At 44.2% G+C, this 17,835-nt stretch overlaps 1 protein-coding gene across 4 annotated transcripts in view; it reads left to right on the top strand.

Annotated features, from left to right (window-relative positions):
• The window catches only part of LOC110521771 (insulin-like growth factor-binding protein 3), a 91,253-nt gene that overhangs the window by 45,023 nt on the left and 28,395 nt on the right, over window positions 1–17,835 (top strand). For 2 of the 4 annotated variants that reach the window (XM_090231938.1, XM_021599618.3), the window contains exons 2-3: window positions 10,449–10,729; window positions 11,020–11,139. In XM_090231938.1, the coding sequence (XP_090088064.1) occupies window positions 10,449–10,729; window positions 11,020–11,139 (401 nt within the window). The other 2 variants (XM_090231939.1, XM_090231940.1) reach the window with 2 other exon arrangements.

Below are 17,835 nucleotides of genomic sequence, written 5' to 3'. Positions count from 1 at the left end.
CCTCATGAGAGCCAGTTTTATCATAGAGCTTGATGTTTTTTGCGACTGCACTTGAAGAAACTTTTGAAAGGTTCTTGAAATTTTCTAGATTGCCTGACCTTCATGTCTTAAATTAATGATCGACTGTCATTTCTCTTTGCTTTTTTGAGCTGTTCTTGTCATAATATGGACTTGATCTTTTACCAAATAGGGTTATCTTCTGTATACCACCCCTACCTTGTCACAACACAACTGACTGGCTCAAACGCATTAAGGAAATAAATTCAACAAATTAACTTTAAAAAGAAAGTGGAAAAATGCTGGCCATTTATATTTGTTAAGTTACAAACATTTATAATAGTATAAAGATATATTGAAAAATATTTAATTTAATTGAAGGATACATTGTAACAATTGTAATTGCAGTGACTCAAATCGATAGCCTATCATTGGTATAGTGAGTAGCCTAGCTAATTCAGATAAACAAACAAGGGGTGTCTTTTTCTCCCCTTTTTAACATTACAAATCAGAATAGAAATTGATAACAGATTCACTATTTCAAATACAACATCGGGTTTCATGGTCCCCTTCTGTGTCTTCATCTGTTTCTTTCTTGTTAAGAATTTTTCCATCCTGGAGTCCGAGACCTTATGGAAATGTGTGGGAGAGAAGAGGATTTTTATGACAATTTAGCATAGACACTAGCTATTCTACTATCATCATTATCATGATTTCTACCATTTAGGATTAACTAGTTATGTTATCCACTGCTAGCGTATAATAATAGTAATAATTATAACTATCAGGTTTCAGGTAAGACTCAAGTGCAGACTGTGTAGAAGTAACAATGTTTATTGGAACAACAGTTGCAGGCAAATGACAGGTCAAAGCAGGCAGGGGTCGATAATCCAGAGTGGTGGGGCCAAGGTTCAAAACGGCAAGCAGGCCCAGGGTCAAGTGCATGCAGAGTAGTCAGGCAGGAGGGCTCAGAGTCGGGACAGACAGGGGTTGAAACCAGGGGGGAGAGAAAAGAGAGACTGGGAAAAGCTGGAGCTGAGACCAAAAATGCTGGTAGGCTTGAACAAACAAGACGAACTGGCACAGACAGACAGAAAACACAGGTATAAATACCCAGAAGATAAGTGGGGAAGATGGGCGACCCCTGGAGGGTGTGGAGACAAGCACAAGGACAGGTGAAACAGATCAGGACGTGACAATAGCACTTGGTAACAATAACGTTAATAGCTAGCTACCACAGATGGAAGGGGTTAGCTAGTTAACATTTTTGCTAATTAGATAGCTATAGCTAGTAAGTTAGTCTTAAAATTGGAACCACTCATGTTAGTGTGCTGACAAAGGATAGAGACTGTACCGGAGTTCAAAGTAAGATAACTTGCTAGCTAGCGTGCTAATCCAAAACAGCTAGCTAAACAAATTGCATGGAATCTCTGTCATGTCGATGTTAGCTAGCTAACTGGCAGCTACGTTTGCTAGCTAGCAGAGCTAGCAAGTATATGTGATCTAGTTAGCTATATCATGCCAATGATTATCTTGTGTTAAATCATCTAGCAGAATGTCTATATCCAGAAATACGTTTTAGATTTTACCTAATGCTAGCTAGCTCACTAGCAAACGTTTCCTAGCGAGCTAGGTAGGACAGATGTGCTGGAAAACGTTATCTAGCTAGATAGCTACTGTTACGGAGTCTAGTTGATAGGTATTCGAGTAGCCGGACTGTTCCCCGGACTCCATGTGTAGGGATTTGTACAATGCACAAACAAGGCTATTGAACCTGACCTTGGTGTCTGTCTTTATTCCTTTATCCAACATATCATACTGAAACAGCTACTTAGCTAGCTGAGCAGAATGCTAAATCATCCAGCAGAATTTATGTATTCAAAAGTGAAACAAATTGCATAGAGATGTATCTTTCCTCTGTCAACATTTTTACATTGTGAACCATGTTTATTTTGCGTAATCTTTTCTGTCTGGTCTTTGCTCACTGTCACATGTCACATGATGTCAGTGTCAACGCATTCTGGGCACATTCCAGGTCGCCTTTATTTCAAGCACGTTTCACAGATGGGCAGATCTCACAAAGTCAGGGGATTTTTTTCAGAAACCAGCGAACCACACCAATAATATGTATTGAGATCTTGAGATGAAGCCTTCATTCCTGGAATAAATAAGTGTCCCAATACATCATCAGGGTTTCAAACTTGGGGCAAGACACATCATGGGAGTTGTCCATTGGTCTGAAAGCCAACCATTTCTGTTCCTGGGACAGAGCAACAATGCATCACACCCAAATGTGAGAAAATAACTATTGTTTATCTGTGCAAGCATTGAAAATAAGGTTGCATGCTAATATATAAGGGTTCAACATTAAATGTATTTATAGGTGCATTTATAAATGGTTAATAGCTAGAGGGAAATAGTGGCACACTATTTGAACAATTTGTTATTACCCATTTAATGGTCTATAATGCATTTACACATGATTAAATAACCGTTAACGTAATTACAAACCCTTTACAAATAGAATCTTATTGTAAAGTGTTACCTTTGCTGGTAATGTAACTGACAGTTACATTGTTTGTGGTATCAGATTACATGCATCTCCCCAACCCTGCGTATGGTTGTGTGTGCACATGCACATGGGTGTGTGTGTGTGTGTGTATGTATATATCTTTGCCAAAACCAGTTGAATGTGTTCAGTCCACTGCTAGCTTCAGGGTTGACCTTGGATGCCAGGTTCAGATCCAATGTTGTCATTATTTCCCTCTGTGCCATCAGATGGTTATCTGCACAGGGCCTGTGTGCTAATGGCACCCTATGCCCTATGGGCCCTGGTAAAGAGTAGTGCACTATATAGGGAATAGGATGCCATTTTGGACGGAACCATACTGTCCAGCCTAGCAAACAGGCTCATAGGGCTCTGCTCAAAAGTAATGCCCTAGGCAATAGAGAATCGTTTGAGATGTATAAAATTTATTTTTTTATGCATTTTAAAATCTATTTTAATGCATAACATACATTTATGTAAATGTATTAATTTATCCAATTTTGTCACGTGATTATTTTCTGTTGTGTTGATTACTGCACAGGCAAGGGGCTCTAGACTAGATGTGCAGAGGGAGAGTTTGTGTGTGTGCTCGCGTGTATACAGTATGTGTCGCCAGGTCCCGTGCCTCATTTATAAACTGAATACGTACAAAATCTACCCCAAAATGTGTGTGTGCCAGTTTTCAAACGAAAATTGGCGTTTATATAAAATGTACTTCACATGAGAATGCGCTAACCTCCCCGCAAACTTTAGACCATTCGCAAGCACATCTGCTAGTGGTTGAAATATTGTACTGCAAGCTGGCAAGTAGACCTAAGTTGTTTGTACAGATGGGGAAAATCTCTGCCTTTTATTTGTTTAATCTAAAAATAATTAGACATAGGAATATTTTCTTATTTATTTTAATAACCGTTGCAGAATAAATTTCTCACCTTTTCTGTCCGTGATAGGTTCACATTTCCAAAGGGGCCAGACAACACATTTCCATGTCCATCTCTCATTTAATTGGGCCTAGTAGGGTAGTAAATAGGCTATATTTATGCATTTAAAGTTTTGCCATATAATTGAAAACTGTTATACAGTCGAACAGCTGAAATGTCGACAACTTTCATGTTGAAGTTGGCATATGTATGCTACTGTAAGTACTGTAATTGTCACGATCGTCATAAAGAGGAGACCAAGGCACAGCGTGGTAAGCGAACATAACTCTAATTAAGGAGAGAACACTGAACAGAACTAAACAAAACAAACCGTGAAGCACAACAAAGATAACTAAGGTCAGGGCGTGACAGTACCCCTCCCCCCCCCCACAAAGTTGCGGACTCCCGACCGTAAACCTAAACCTATATGGGAGGGTCTGGGTGGGCATCTAACCTTGGTGGCGGCTCTGGTTCTGGACGCCGCCGCCCTGTAAATGTAGAGGCATACTGGAGGTCTGGAGTGTAGAGCTGACACAACCCGTCCTGGCTGGATGTTTATTTTCGCCCTGTAAATGCAGGGCGCTGGCACAGGACACACTGGGCTGTGCAGACTCACCGGCGACACAGTACGCAAAGCCGGCGCAGGATATCCTGGTCCAAGGAGGTACACTGGAGACCAGGAGCGCTGAGCCGGAACCCTCCTTCCTGGCTGGATGCCCATTCTAGCCCGGCCAATGTGAGGAGCTGGAATAGAGTGCACCGGGCTAGAATAGCGCACTGGAAACAGCGTGCACTCCACCGCATAACATGGTGCCTGACCAGTAACACGCTCCCCACAGTAAGCACGAGGAGTTGGCTCAGGTCTCCGACCTGACTCATGCAATCTCCTCGTCTGTCCCCAAAAATCTTGGGGCTGCCTCTCGGGCTTCCGTGCTAGCCGTGTACCCTCATATCGTCGCCGATCCTCCTGTGCTATCTCCACCTGCTTCCGTGGCAGGGTCTTGTCCCCTGCCATTACCTCCACCCAGGTCCATGATGTCCCCCACTCCTCTCTCTCCCAGGTCCAAGATGTCCACTCCTCTTTAGCACACTGCTTGGTCCTTTTTTGGTGGGTTGTTCTGTAACAGTCGTCATAAAGAGGAGACCAAGGCGCAGCGTGGTAAGCGAACATAACTCTTTAATTAAAGAGAGAACACTGAACAGAACTAAACAAAACCGAACCGTGAAGCAATATGGCTAGTGCAGACAGGCAACTAAACATAGAATAACAACCCACAAAATAACCAAGGAATATGGCTACCTAAATATGGTTCCCAATCAGAGACAATGATAAACAGCTGCCTCTGATTGAGAACCAATCTAGGCAACCATAGACATATACACCCAGACTAGAAAACCCCTAGACATACAAAAACCCCTAGACAACACAAAACTAAACAAACCACCCTTGTCACATCCTGACCTAACCAAATAATAAAGAAAAAAAAGATAACTAAGGTCAGGGCGTGACAGTAATAAAAAAAATGTAGCCTGCCCTATAAGATATTTCAGAATTTGCAGTCCATCATATTTAGGTTGAGGGAAAAGTCGACGCAAAACATTGTTGAATTTAAAATGTTCTGCTGACAAGTCCACAACAATTTGTTTTCTCTTTCAGAAACTGACAGTCCCCATTTCAGATCCAGCATAATTTACTGCTAAAGATTCAAACATTAAGACAGTAAAATACCCCCTTAAGAGGAATAAATGATAACAAAATATGTCAAATATTATGTTAAATATTTGATAGTATGGGTAGACACAGTATTGCTCTGCGATAGGAGCGTGTCATCATTGATTATTAAATCTCAGAACCTATATCAAGGCAGGACATAGAAACCCAATAGTTCCAAATTAGCCCTATACATCAAATAAAGGCCATTATTGTCACCATAAAAGGTGAATGGAGGGTGTTTTCCAAAGTTTTAATTCTGGTTCACACGTGCACAGTTTTACAACAGGTCTGTGTAACAGTTTTCCTGTTGTGAAGGAGAAGCGGACCAAAATGCAGCGTGGTGGTTATTCATGTTCTTTAATTTATAAAGACACTATACATGAAATAACTAACAAAAAAATAAATTTGCGAAAACCTAAACAGCCCTATCTGGTGCAAACACAGAGACAGGAACAATCACCCACAAACACACAGTGAAACCCAGGCTACCTAAGTATGATTCTCAATCAGAGACAACTAATGACACCTGCCTCTGATTGAGAACCATACTAGGCCGAAACATAGAAATAACCCAAAACATAGAAAAACAAACATAGACTGCCCACCCAACTCACGCCCTGACCATACTAAATAAATACAAAACAAAGGAAATACAGGTCAGAACGTGACAGTCTGATTTATAACTGGAAACATGCACATGTATGGCGTGATCCAAGTTTATAAATCTCAATTTTTTTGTACATACGCAGATTAAGAAATGGCATACGCAGAAATTTAGTGAGAAATATAGAACTCAACGGTTGATTAGTGAGGTCCTGCGACTGTGAAGTCCTGTGGTTGATGGCTGACCCTGGTCATGTGGTGGATTAGAGACCGGTGTTTATACCCCCCTCCCACCTCCTCTACCCCTACTCTCTCCCCTTCTGGTCAAGACAGGTGGTCTGGGCTCTCCTCTGCTCTGTCTTTAACGATTTGTCAGGAATCTTTGCCAGAGACATGGTCTATAAATATAAGCGACTGAGTTCCTCTCTTCCTCTCGCTCAACCTCTACCTCTCACTCTGCTTCCCCTTCTGTCTTGCTCTCTCACTCTCTCTGCCCCTTGACGTCACTCTACCTCTCCCTAACTCTCTCTCACTTTCTGTTTCAGTTTCTCTCTCTCTCTCTCTCTCTCTCTCTCTCTCTCTCTCTCTCTCTCTGTGTCTCTCTATTTCTCTCTTGCTGTGATTCTGCTATGTTCTATAGATGATTGTAGATGTACAGTTGAAGTCGGAAGAGAACATACACCTTAGCCAAATACATTTAAACTCAGTTTTTCACAATTCCTAATCCTAGTAAAAACTCCCTGTCTTAGGTCAGTTAGGATCACCACTTTATTTTAAGAATGTGAAATGCCAGAATAATAGTAGAGAAAATGATTTATTTCAGCTTTTATTTCTTTCATCACATTCCCAGTGGGTCAGAAGTTTGCAAACACTCAAATAGTATTTGGTAGCATTGCCTTTAAATTGCTTAACTTTGGTCGAACGTTTCGGGTAGCCTTCCACAAGCTTTCCAGAATAAGTTGAGTGAACTTTGGCCCATTCCTCCTGACAGAGCTGGTCTGAGTCAGGTTTTTAGGCCTCCTTGCTCGCACATACTTTTTCAGTTCTGCCCACAAATTTTCTATAGGATTGAGGTCAGGGCTTTTTGATGGCCACTCCAAAACGTAACTTTTTTGTCCTTAGGCCATTTTGCCACAACTTTGGAAGTATGCTTGGGGTCATTGTCCATTTTGAAGACCCATTTGCGACCAGGCTTTAACTCACTGACTGATGTCTTGAGATGTTGCTTCAATATATCCACATAATTTTCCTCCTCGTGATGCCATCTATTTTGTGAAGTGCACCAGTCCTTCCTACACCAAAGCACCCCAACAACATGATGCTGCCAACCCCGTCCTTCACGGTTGGGATGGTGTTCTTTGGCCTCCCCATTTTGGCGGTTTTGGAGCAGTGGCTTCTTCCTTGCTGAGCGGCCTTTCAGGTTATGTCAATATAGGGCTCATTTTACTGTGGATTTAGATACTTCTGTACCTATTTCCTCCAGCATCTTCACAAGGTCTTTGCTGTTGTTACTGGGATTGATTTGCGCTTTTCGCACCGAAGTACATTAATCTCTAAGAGACAGAACATGTCTAGCTCCTGAGCAATATTTTATTTTTACCTTAATTTAACTAGGCAAGTCAGTTAAGAACAAATTCTTATTTTCAGTGATGGCCTAGGAACAGTGGGTTAACTGCTTTTTTTTAGGAGTAGAACAACAGATTTTTACCTTGCCAGCTCAGGGATTTGATCTTGCAACCTTTCGGTTACTAGTCCAATGCTCTAACCACTAGGCTACCTGCCACCCCGGCTGTGTGGTCCCATGGTGTTTATACTTGCGTACTATTGTTTGTGCAGATGAACGTGGTACCTTCAGGATATTGGAAATTGCTCCCAAGGGTGAACCAGACTTGTGGAGGTCTACAATTGGAGGTATTGGCTGATTTATTTTGATTTTCCCATGATGTCAGCAAAGAGGCACTCAAATAATGTCAATTAGCCTATCAGAAGCTTCTAAAGCCATGACATAATTTTCTGGAATTTCCCAAGCTGTTTAAAGGCACAGTCAACTTAGTGTATGTAATCTTCTGACCCACTGTAATTGTGATACAGTGAATTATAAGTGAAATAATCTGTCTGTAAGCAATAGTTGGAAAAAGTATTTGTGTCATGCACAAAGTAGATGTCCTAACCAGATCACTGCACCTGTACACAGCTCATCTGTAAATAGCCCATCCAATCTACCTCATCCCCATACTGTATTTATTTATTTATCTTGCTCCTTTGCACCCCAGTATCTCTACTTGCGCATTCATCTTCTGCACACCCTACCATTCCAGTGTCTTATGGCTTGAATCCCGCTAACGGGATCGATATGACAACAGCCAGTGAAAGTGCAGGGCGCCAAATTCAAAACAACATAAATCTCCTAATTAAAATTCCTCAAACGTAGAAGTGTTTTACACTATTTTAAAGATAAACTTGTTGTTAATCCTACCACAGTGTCCGATTTCAAAAAGTATTTACGTCGAAAGCACACCAAACGATTATGTTAGGTCTGCACCTAGTCACAGAAAACCACAGCCATTTTTCCAGCCAAAGAGAGTAGTCACAAAAAGCAGAAATAGAGATAAAATGAATCACTAACCTTTGATGATCTTGCTCAGATGACACTCATAAGACTTCATGTTACACAATACATGTATGTTTTGTTCGATAAAGTTCATATTTATATACAAAAATCTGAGTTTACATTGGCGCATTATGTTTAGTAGATCCAAAACATCCGGTGATTTTGCAGAGAGCCACATCAATTTACAGAAATACTCATAATAAACATTGATAAAAGATTCAACTATTATGCATGGAATTATAGATACACTTCTCCTTAATGCAACCGCTGTGTCAGATTTCAAAAAAGCTTTACCGAAAAAGCACACCATGCAATAATCTGAGTACAGCGCTCAGACAATAAATCAAGCCGTACAGATATCCGCCATGTTGTGGAGTCAACAGAAGTCAGAAATAACATTAGAAACACTTACCTTTGATCATCTTCATCAGAATGCACTCCCAGGAATCCCAGTTCTACAATAAATGTTTGATTTGTTCGATAAAGTCCATCATTTATGTCCAAATACCTCCTTTTTGTTTGCTCGTTTGGCCCAGTAATCCAAATGCTCAATGCGCGATCGCTTAGTTCAGACGAAAAGTCAAAAAAGTTATATTACAGTTCATAGAAACATGTCAAACAATGTATAGAATCAATCTTTATGATGATTTTATCATAAATCTTCAATAATGTTCCAACCGGAGAATTCCTTTGTCTTCAGAAATACAATGGAACTCAAGCTAACTCTCACGTGAATGTGCGTGACCAGCACGTGGCACTCTGCTAGACCACTGACTCATCCAGCTCCCATTCCCCCCTCCTTCACAGTAGAAGCATCAAACAAGGTTCTAAAGACTGTTGACATCTAGTGGAAGCCTTAGGAAGTGCAATTGACCCCATAGACACTGTATATTCGATAGGCAAATAGTTGAAAAACTACAAACCTCAGATTTCCCACTTCCTGGTTGGATTTATTCTCAGGTTTTTGCCTGCCATATGAGTTCTGTTATACTCACAGACATCATTCAAACAGTTTTAGAAACTTCAGTGTGTTTTCTATCCAAATCTACTAATAATATGCATATATTAGCAACTGGGCCTGAGTAGCAGGCAGTTTACTCTGGGCACCTTATTCATCCACTCTACTCAATACTGCCCCCAGCCATAACAAGTTATTTGCTATTGTTACGTCCGTCATTAGAATGAGACCAAGGTGCAGCGTGGTAAGCTTACATTTTTTATTTATTTAAAATGACACCGAAAAATAACTAAATAAGAAAACGAACGTAAAGCTATATGCAGTGCAGAACGCAACGACACACAAACAAGATTCCACAACTTTAGGTGGGAAAAAGGGATGCCTAAGTATGATCCCCAATCAGAGACAACGAATGACAGGTGCCTCTGGGAACCATTGGGAACCATACCCGGCCAACAAAGAAATAGACAAACTAGAATGCCCACCCAAATCACACCCTGACCTAACCAAATAGAGAAATAAATAGGCTCTCTAAGGTCAGGGCGTGACAGCTATATTGTAATTACTTCACCACCATGGCCTATTTATTGCCTTACCTCTCATATCCTACCTTATTTGTACATGCTGTATATATATTTTTCTACTGTATTATTGATTGTATGTTAGTTCAACTCTGTGTTGTTGTATGTGTCGAACTGCTTTGCTTTATCTTGGCCAGGTCGCAGTTGCAAATCAGAACCTGTTCTCAACTAGCCTACCTGGTTAAATAAAAGTTAAATAAATCAAAATTAATGAAATAACCGACATTCTAAAACTATACTTTGTTAATTAACAAGAAATGTGTGGAGTGGTTGAAAAACTAGTTTTAATGAAAGTGTATGGAAACTTCCAACTTCAATTGTATATGTGAAAACTCTGATAGCATCCGAAAGCACCATAATCTCAGTAAAACTTTTCCTCAAGGCTAATATAATGGTGTTCCATCTCCTTACCAGTACAACGGTCATATTCTATGACAATCTAACAACACAAATTATCCATCAAGCTTTTTGGACTTCATTTCAAAACTATGACATCATTTCCTGTTGTTTTGACAGAGAACACAGGCAGGGAGCAGGTGGTGGCGGGGGAAGAGTGGCGTACCAATGTCACCGTGATGACTACCATGGCGGTGGGTGTGGTTGTTGTTGAAGGCGGAGGCGGAGGCGGCAAACACCGAGTGGCGATAGAGGCCAAACCGCCGCTGCAACCCAAGCTGGATGTGATCAAGAAGGAGCAGAATAAGAAGAGCCAGAGCTACAAGATGGAGTCAGGATCTGGGGGAGTCAAAGCCAACATTCCCAGGTTTTCTCTGGAGGACAAGAGGGAGACCGAATATGTAAGTAATGACTCCATCTAGCAGCATGGATATAGATATTTAACTAATACCTACCACCCCTATTTCTCACATACCATACAGAGACCCACCTGTTTACTGACACACACAGACCCACCCCCTCCCCTCATCTGTTTACTGACACACACCCATACTTTACTGACACACACTCATTTTAGTACTGTGTTAGTACTGGGTTAGTGCTGTGCTAGTACTGTGTTGCTACAGTGTTAGTACAGTGTTAGTATGGTGTTAGTACAGTTCTATTGAGGTGTTGTGTGCTGTGTATGCAGGGCCCATGCAGGAGAGAGATGGAGAGCATTCTGAACAGTCTTAAAATCTCCAATGTGCTCATCCCCAGAGGCGTCCGCATCCCCAACTGTGACAAAAAAGGTTTCTACAAGAAAAAACAAGTGAGTCTCGCTCTGCTTTAAGTATTATATACACACACACACACACACACACACACACACACACACACACACACACACACACACACACACACACACACACACACACACACACACACACACACATTCGCTATACAGGCTTCAAAAAGAAACCTCTTTGACAGTACCTTGACAGAAACAGAAACATCAATAGCATTATCAACATAAATAATAACCAGGTATTACAGCGACACCTGCACACTGCTGACTCACTACACTCTTACCAATTCTGGGTTTAAAAACATCTTATTATTTGGTTAACCTAGGACTGAGTATATATTGGCCAGAACACACGCTTAGTTATTTTGACCCAGCCAGTTGGGTTGAGTGAATAACCCAACAAATTGTGATTACCCAAACATGGGTGATTCAACCATCAGTTGTTGTTTTTTTGTTTTTTGTACTGTTATGTTGGGTTGCCTTAGCAGCGGGGTTATACACATTTGATCTTAATATGTGATGACTATACAGCAGAACAGCTTAACAGGAATGACATTTACGCTCATGGGTGGCTATCTAAAGGCCACGCCCCAACTAAACTACGCCTCCAGTCTTTTGATCTGACCCATTGGATCATATCTCAATAACCCAGCATCAATAACCCAAAAGTTTTTCAAGAAAACAACCCAGCTGTCACGTTCTGACCTCTATTTCCTTTGTTTTTGTATTTATTTAGTATGGTCAGGGCGTGAGTTGGGTGGGCAGTCTATGTTTGTTTTTCTATGTTTTGGGGCAGTTCTATGTTTTCGGCCTAGTATGGTTCTCAATCAGAGGCAGGTGTCATTAGTTGTCTCTGATTGAGAATCATACTTAGGTAGCCTGGGTTTCACTGTGTGTTTGTGGGTGATTGTTCCTGTCTTTGTGTAGTATTCACCAGATAGGCTGTATTAGGTTTTGAGTTCTCACGTTTCTTGTTTTTTCGTTAGTTTGTTCATGTATAGTGTCGTGAATAAAATACAATGAACAACCACCACGCTGCGCTTTGGTCCGCCTCAACTTCACAACAAGAGAATCGTTACAGAATCACCCACCACAACAGGACCAAGCGGTGTGGTAATGGGCAAAGGAAAAAGCAGCAGCAGGAGCAGCGCGAGGAGGTATGGACATGGGAGGACGAATTAGACGGAAGAGGACCCTGGGCTCAGCCAGGAGAATATCGGCGTCCCAAAGAAGAACTGGAGGCGGCGAAAGCGGAGAGGCGCTGGTATGAGGAGGCAGCGCGGCGTCGTGGATGGAAGCCCGGGAGTCAGCCCCAAAAATTTCTTGGGGGGGGGCTAACAGGGAGTATGGCTACGCCAGGTAGGAGACCTGAGCCAACTTCCTGTGGTTACCGGGGGGCTAGAGAGACCGGGCAGGCACCGTGTTATGCTGTGGAGCGCACGGTGTCCCCAGTGCGGGTGCACAGCCCGGTGCGGTACATTCCAGCTCCGCGTATCGGCCGGGCTAGAGTGGGCATCGAGCCAAGTGCCATGAAGCCGGCTCTACGCATCTGGTCTCCAGTGCGTCTCCTTGGGCCGGCTTACATGGCACCAGCCTTGCGCACGGTGTCCCCGGTTCGCCTGCATAGCCCAGTGCGGGCTATTCCACCTCGCCGCACTGGCAGGGCGACCGGGACCATTCAACCGGGTAAGGTTGGGCAGGCTCGGTGCTCAAGAGCTCCAGTGCGCCTGCACGGCCCGGTCTATCCGTCACCACCTCCACACCCCAGCCCTCCGGTGGCAGCTCCCCGTACCAGGCTGTCTCTCCGGCCCATCCGTCCAGAGCCTTCCTCCTCTCCAGCGCTGCAGGAGTCTCCCGCCTCTCCGGCGCTACCAGAGCCTTCCTCCTCTCCAGCGCTGCCGGAGTCTCCCGCCTGTCCGGCGCCTCTGCCGGAGCCTCCCGCCTGTCCGGCGCCTCTGCCGGAGCCTCCCGCCTGTCCGGCGCCTCTGCCGGAGCCTCCCGCCTGTCCGGCGCCTCTGCCGGAGCCTCCCGCCTGTCCGGCGCCTCTGCCGGAGCCTCCCGCCTGTCCGGCGCCTCTGCCGGAGCCTCCCGCCTGTCCGGCGCCTCTGCCGGAGCTTCCCGTCTGCCCAACGCCGCCAGCGCCGCCCGTCTGCCCAGCGCCGCCAGTGCCGCCCGTCTGCCCAGCGCCGCCAGTGCCGCCCGTCTGCCCAGCGCCGCCAGTGCCGCCCGTCTGCCAGGAGCCGCCAATGCCGCCCGTCAGCCAGGAGCCGCCAGTGCCGCCCGTCAGCCAGGGGCCGCCAGTGCCGCCAGTCAGCCAGGGGCCGCCAGTGCCGCCAGTCAGCCAGGGGCCGCCAGTGCCGCCAGTCAACCAGGGGCCACCAGTGCCGCCAGTCAGCCCAGCGCCAGCGCCACCAGTCAACCAGGGGCCGCCAGTGCCGCCAGTCAGCCAGGGGCCGCCAGTCAGCCAGGGGCCGCCAGTGCCGCCAGTCAGCCAGGGGCCGCTAGAGCCCCTCCGCCCGGAGCAGCTGTCCCTCTGTCCCGAGCAGCTGTCCCTCTGTCCCGAGCAGCTGTCCCTCTGTCCCGAGCAGCTGTCCCTCTGTCCCGAGCAGCTGTCCCTCTGTCCCGAGAAGCTGCCCCTCTGTCCCAAGCAGCCCCTCTGTCCAGTGGGGTCATTGAGAGGGGTGGGCATGGTGAGTAAGCCACGGAGGCGGACAATAAGGCGGACTGAGACAATGGCGAAGTGGGGTCCGCGTCCCGCGCCAGAGCCGCCACCGCGGACAGACGCCCACCCAGACCCTCCCCTATAGGTCAAGGTTTTGCGGCCGGAGTCCGCACCTTTGGGGGGGGGTACTGTCACGTTCTGACCTCTATTTCCTTTGTTTTTGTATTTATTTAGTATGGTCAGGGCGTGAGTTGGGTGGGCAGTCTATGTTTGTTTTTCTATGTTTTGGGGCAGTTCTATGTTTTCGGCCTAGTATGGTTCTCAATCAGAGGCAGGTGTCATTAGTTGTCTCTGATTGAGAATCATACTTAGGTAGCCTGGGTTTCACTGTGTGTTTGTGGGTGATTGTTCCTGTCTTTGTGTAGTATTCACCAGATAGGCTGTATTAGGTTTTGAGTTCTCACGTTTCTTGTTTTTTCGTTAGTTTGTTCATGTATAGTGTCGTGAATAAAATACAATGAACAACCACCACGCTGCGCTTTGGTCCGCCTCAACTTCACAACAAGAGAATCGTTACACCAGCAGCTAATGACCCAACGCCTGCAACCCAGCAGTTGGGTCAACCAAACAACCCAGCATTTTTTAGAGTGTAGGAACAGCAAATTAATTTGTTAAAGAACATTTTCAAAAATGTCAACTTGATATCTATCGTTTTCAGCACCACCCCAACATCAACATCAACATAATATGTGAAAATGGCACTATTCTATGTTTTGTAGTAAAAAGATACAAGAAGATGTGTTTCCAATGACATCATTGGTATGCATCGTGATTTTAATTCATTATGAGTAGGCGTTGCCTACTAATTGTCTACCAATTGTTTGATGATGTCATTGGGAACACTTATTTTCCTCCATCTTTTTTTACTACAAAACATAGAAACCATTTCTCACATACAGTATGTTGATGTTGGGGTGGTGCTGAGATGATGAATATTAGGTAGAATATTCTAGAAATGTCCCTTTAAGTGAGTGTGTGTTTGAGAGAGAGGATGTGAGTGTGGTCTGAGCCTGTGTGTGACACTAGATGTGGTGGAGTAGGAGTGTGGCTGGCATGCATCTGGTGGAGAGCAAAGAAAGCAAGTATTTTGGTGAGGGCGATGGGAGGTCTCACTAGAGAAAACACAGAGACTACCACTGGTGTTGTTCTTAATGTCTGTGGCGGGACAGACGTCGGCCACCCATGGTCTATACACCGACGGAGAATAGAGGGAGTAGAAATACATCCGATATTTGCAGAATGCTGGGTCTGTGTTGGGCATACAATATGCTTCATATCAATTGTAAATACATTACATTTAATGACAATACATATTATTACATAATGTATTATCCATACGGAGAGGATAGGATGCAACAGCCTACTGGACGGAGGGAGGGGGGTGATCCACACACACACACACACACACACACACACACACACCATCCAACCCAGTAAATACCCCTATCATCCCACTTCCCAGGGGCAGAAGGTCTGACAAATGGTCTCTGACGATTCTGAGAAATGGAATGAGTCATATTATAACCCCCTTTAACATCACCGTGGCTCAGAGACCATTGGAACGCACCACACACACACATACAGTTGTGGCCAAAAGTTTTGAGAATGACACAAATATAATTTTCACAAAGTCTGCTGCCTCAGTGTCTTTAGATATTTTTGTCAGATGTTACTATGGAATTATGAAGTATAATTGCAAGCATTTCATGAGTGTCAAAGGCTTTTATTGACAATTACATGAAGTTGATGCAAAGAGTCAATATTTGTAGTGTTGACCCTTCTTTTTCAAGACCTCTGCAATCCGCCCTGACATGCTGTCAATTAACTTCTGGGCCACATCCTGACTGATGGCAGCCCATTCTTGCATAATGAATGCTTGGAGTTTGTCAGAATTTGCTGGTTTTTAATGGGATTAAGGTCTGGGGGGTTTCCTGGCCATAGACCCAAAATATCAATGTTTTGTTCCTCGAGCCACTTAGTTATCACTTTTGCCTTATGGCAAGGTGCTCCATCATGCTGGAAAAGGCATTGTTCGTCACCAAACTGTTCCTGGATGGTTGGGAGAAGTTGCTCTCAGAGGATGTGTTGGTACCATTCTTTATTCTTGGCTGTGTTCTTAGGCAAAATTATGAGTGAGCCCACTCCCTTGGCTGAGAAGCAACCCCACACATGAATGGTCTCAGGATGCTTTACTGTTGGCATGACACTGGACTGATGGTAGCGCTCACCTTGTCTTCTCCGGACAAGCTTTTTTCCGGATGCCCCAAACAATCGGAAAGGGGATTCATCAGAGAAAATGACTTTACCCCAGTCCTCAGCAATCCCTGTACCTTTTGCAGAATATCAGTCTGTCCCTGATGTTTTTCCTGGAGAGAAGTGGCTTCTTTGCCACCCTTCTTGACACCAGGCCATCCTCCAAAAGTTTTTGCCTCACTGTGCGTGCAGATGCACTCACACCTGCCTGCTGCCATTCCTGAGCAAGCTCTGTTCTGGTGGTGCCCTGATCCCGCAGCTGAATCAACTTTAGGAGATGTCCTGGCGCTTGCTGGACTTTCTTGGGAGCCCTGAAGCCTTCTTCACAACAATTGAACCCCTCCCATTGAAGTTCTTGATGGTCCAATGAATGGTTGATTTAGGTGCAATCTTACTGGCAGCAATATCCTTGCCTGTGAAGCCTTTTTTGTGCAAAGCAATGATGACGGCACGTGTTTCCTTGCAGGTAACCATGGTTGATAGAGGAAGAACAATGATTCCAAGCACCACCCTCCTTTTAAAGCTTACAGTCTGTTATTCGAACTCAATCAGCATGACAGAGTGATCTCCAGCCTTGTCCTCGTCAATACTCACACCTGTGTTTACGAGAGAATCACTGACATGATGTCAGCTGGTCCTTTTGTGGCAGGGCTGAAATGCAGTGGAAATGTTTTTGGGGGATTCAGTTCATTTGCTTGGCAAAGAGGGACTTTGCAATTAATTGCAATTCATCTGATCACTCTTCATAAGATTCTGGAGTATATGCAAATTGCCATCATACAAACTGAGGCAGCAGACTGTGAAAATTAAAATGTCATTCTCAAAACTTTTGGCTACGACTGTACACATGCGCGCACATATATACATGTACAAGGGCATACACACACACACACACACACACACACACACACACACACACACACACACACACACACACACACACACACACACACACACACACACACACACACACACACACACACACACACACACTGTACATGCAGTGACATGTATAACAGTTGGTAATGTGAATTGATTTTGATGCTCAGTATATATCTGGTTTGGTTGGAGAGAGTGTGGTTAGATTGGGGCTGTAGCCACTATGGCAGTAACCTACTAGTCAGGGCTCCTTGATGATTTTTTTTACAAGGAGCTTGCGTTCCTAAATTGAAAAAGTAAGGAGCACATACAGAAATTTAGGAGCACATTGAAAGTATTTGAGGAAGACTGCTCAATATACTAAATATTTGAGTCACTTACGTAAGACAAAAATGTTTAGCTGCCCCTTTAATGGGCGGGCCATTACCATGGTAACGGTGGGACTCGCATGTCTGTCTGTTAGTGATGTGAAGTTTGACTCTTTTTACTAACTCGTTCAGTTTTCGACTCGTTTAGTCAATAGAACAAACCTTTCGACTCATTTCGTTCATTTGAGTTAGTAATGCCCAGAGCACGCAGGACCCCCCTATCAGCGAATGATGATCTGAAAACTCTATAGAGTCATGATTCTACAAGCCTCTCGTTCACGTTGTTCATTATAAGGAGCTTATTAGAGCTGTCATTTGTGACTGAGACAAGTGTAAAAGTGTGTTTTAAACAATGTAGGCCACATTTGTTGATTGCTAGGCATACAAATACAATTATTTCTTGATATATTTGAAAGGAGGTCTAGTTGTGGCCGCAACTGGACTATATTGTGAACGACTGTTGGAGGAATGCATTGCTTGACTGCCATGAGGGTGATA

This window comes from Oncorhynchus mykiss, chromosome 4, assembly GCF_057628025.1.
Source record: "Oncorhynchus mykiss isolate SJ-2025 chromosome 4, ASM5762802v1, whole genome shotgun sequence".
Taxonomy (NCBI): Eukaryota; Metazoa; Chordata; class Actinopteri; order Salmoniformes; family Salmonidae; genus Oncorhynchus; species Oncorhynchus mykiss.
The sequence above is the reverse complement of the archived record's forward strand: the minus strand, read 5'-3'. Positions and strand labels throughout refer to the sequence as shown.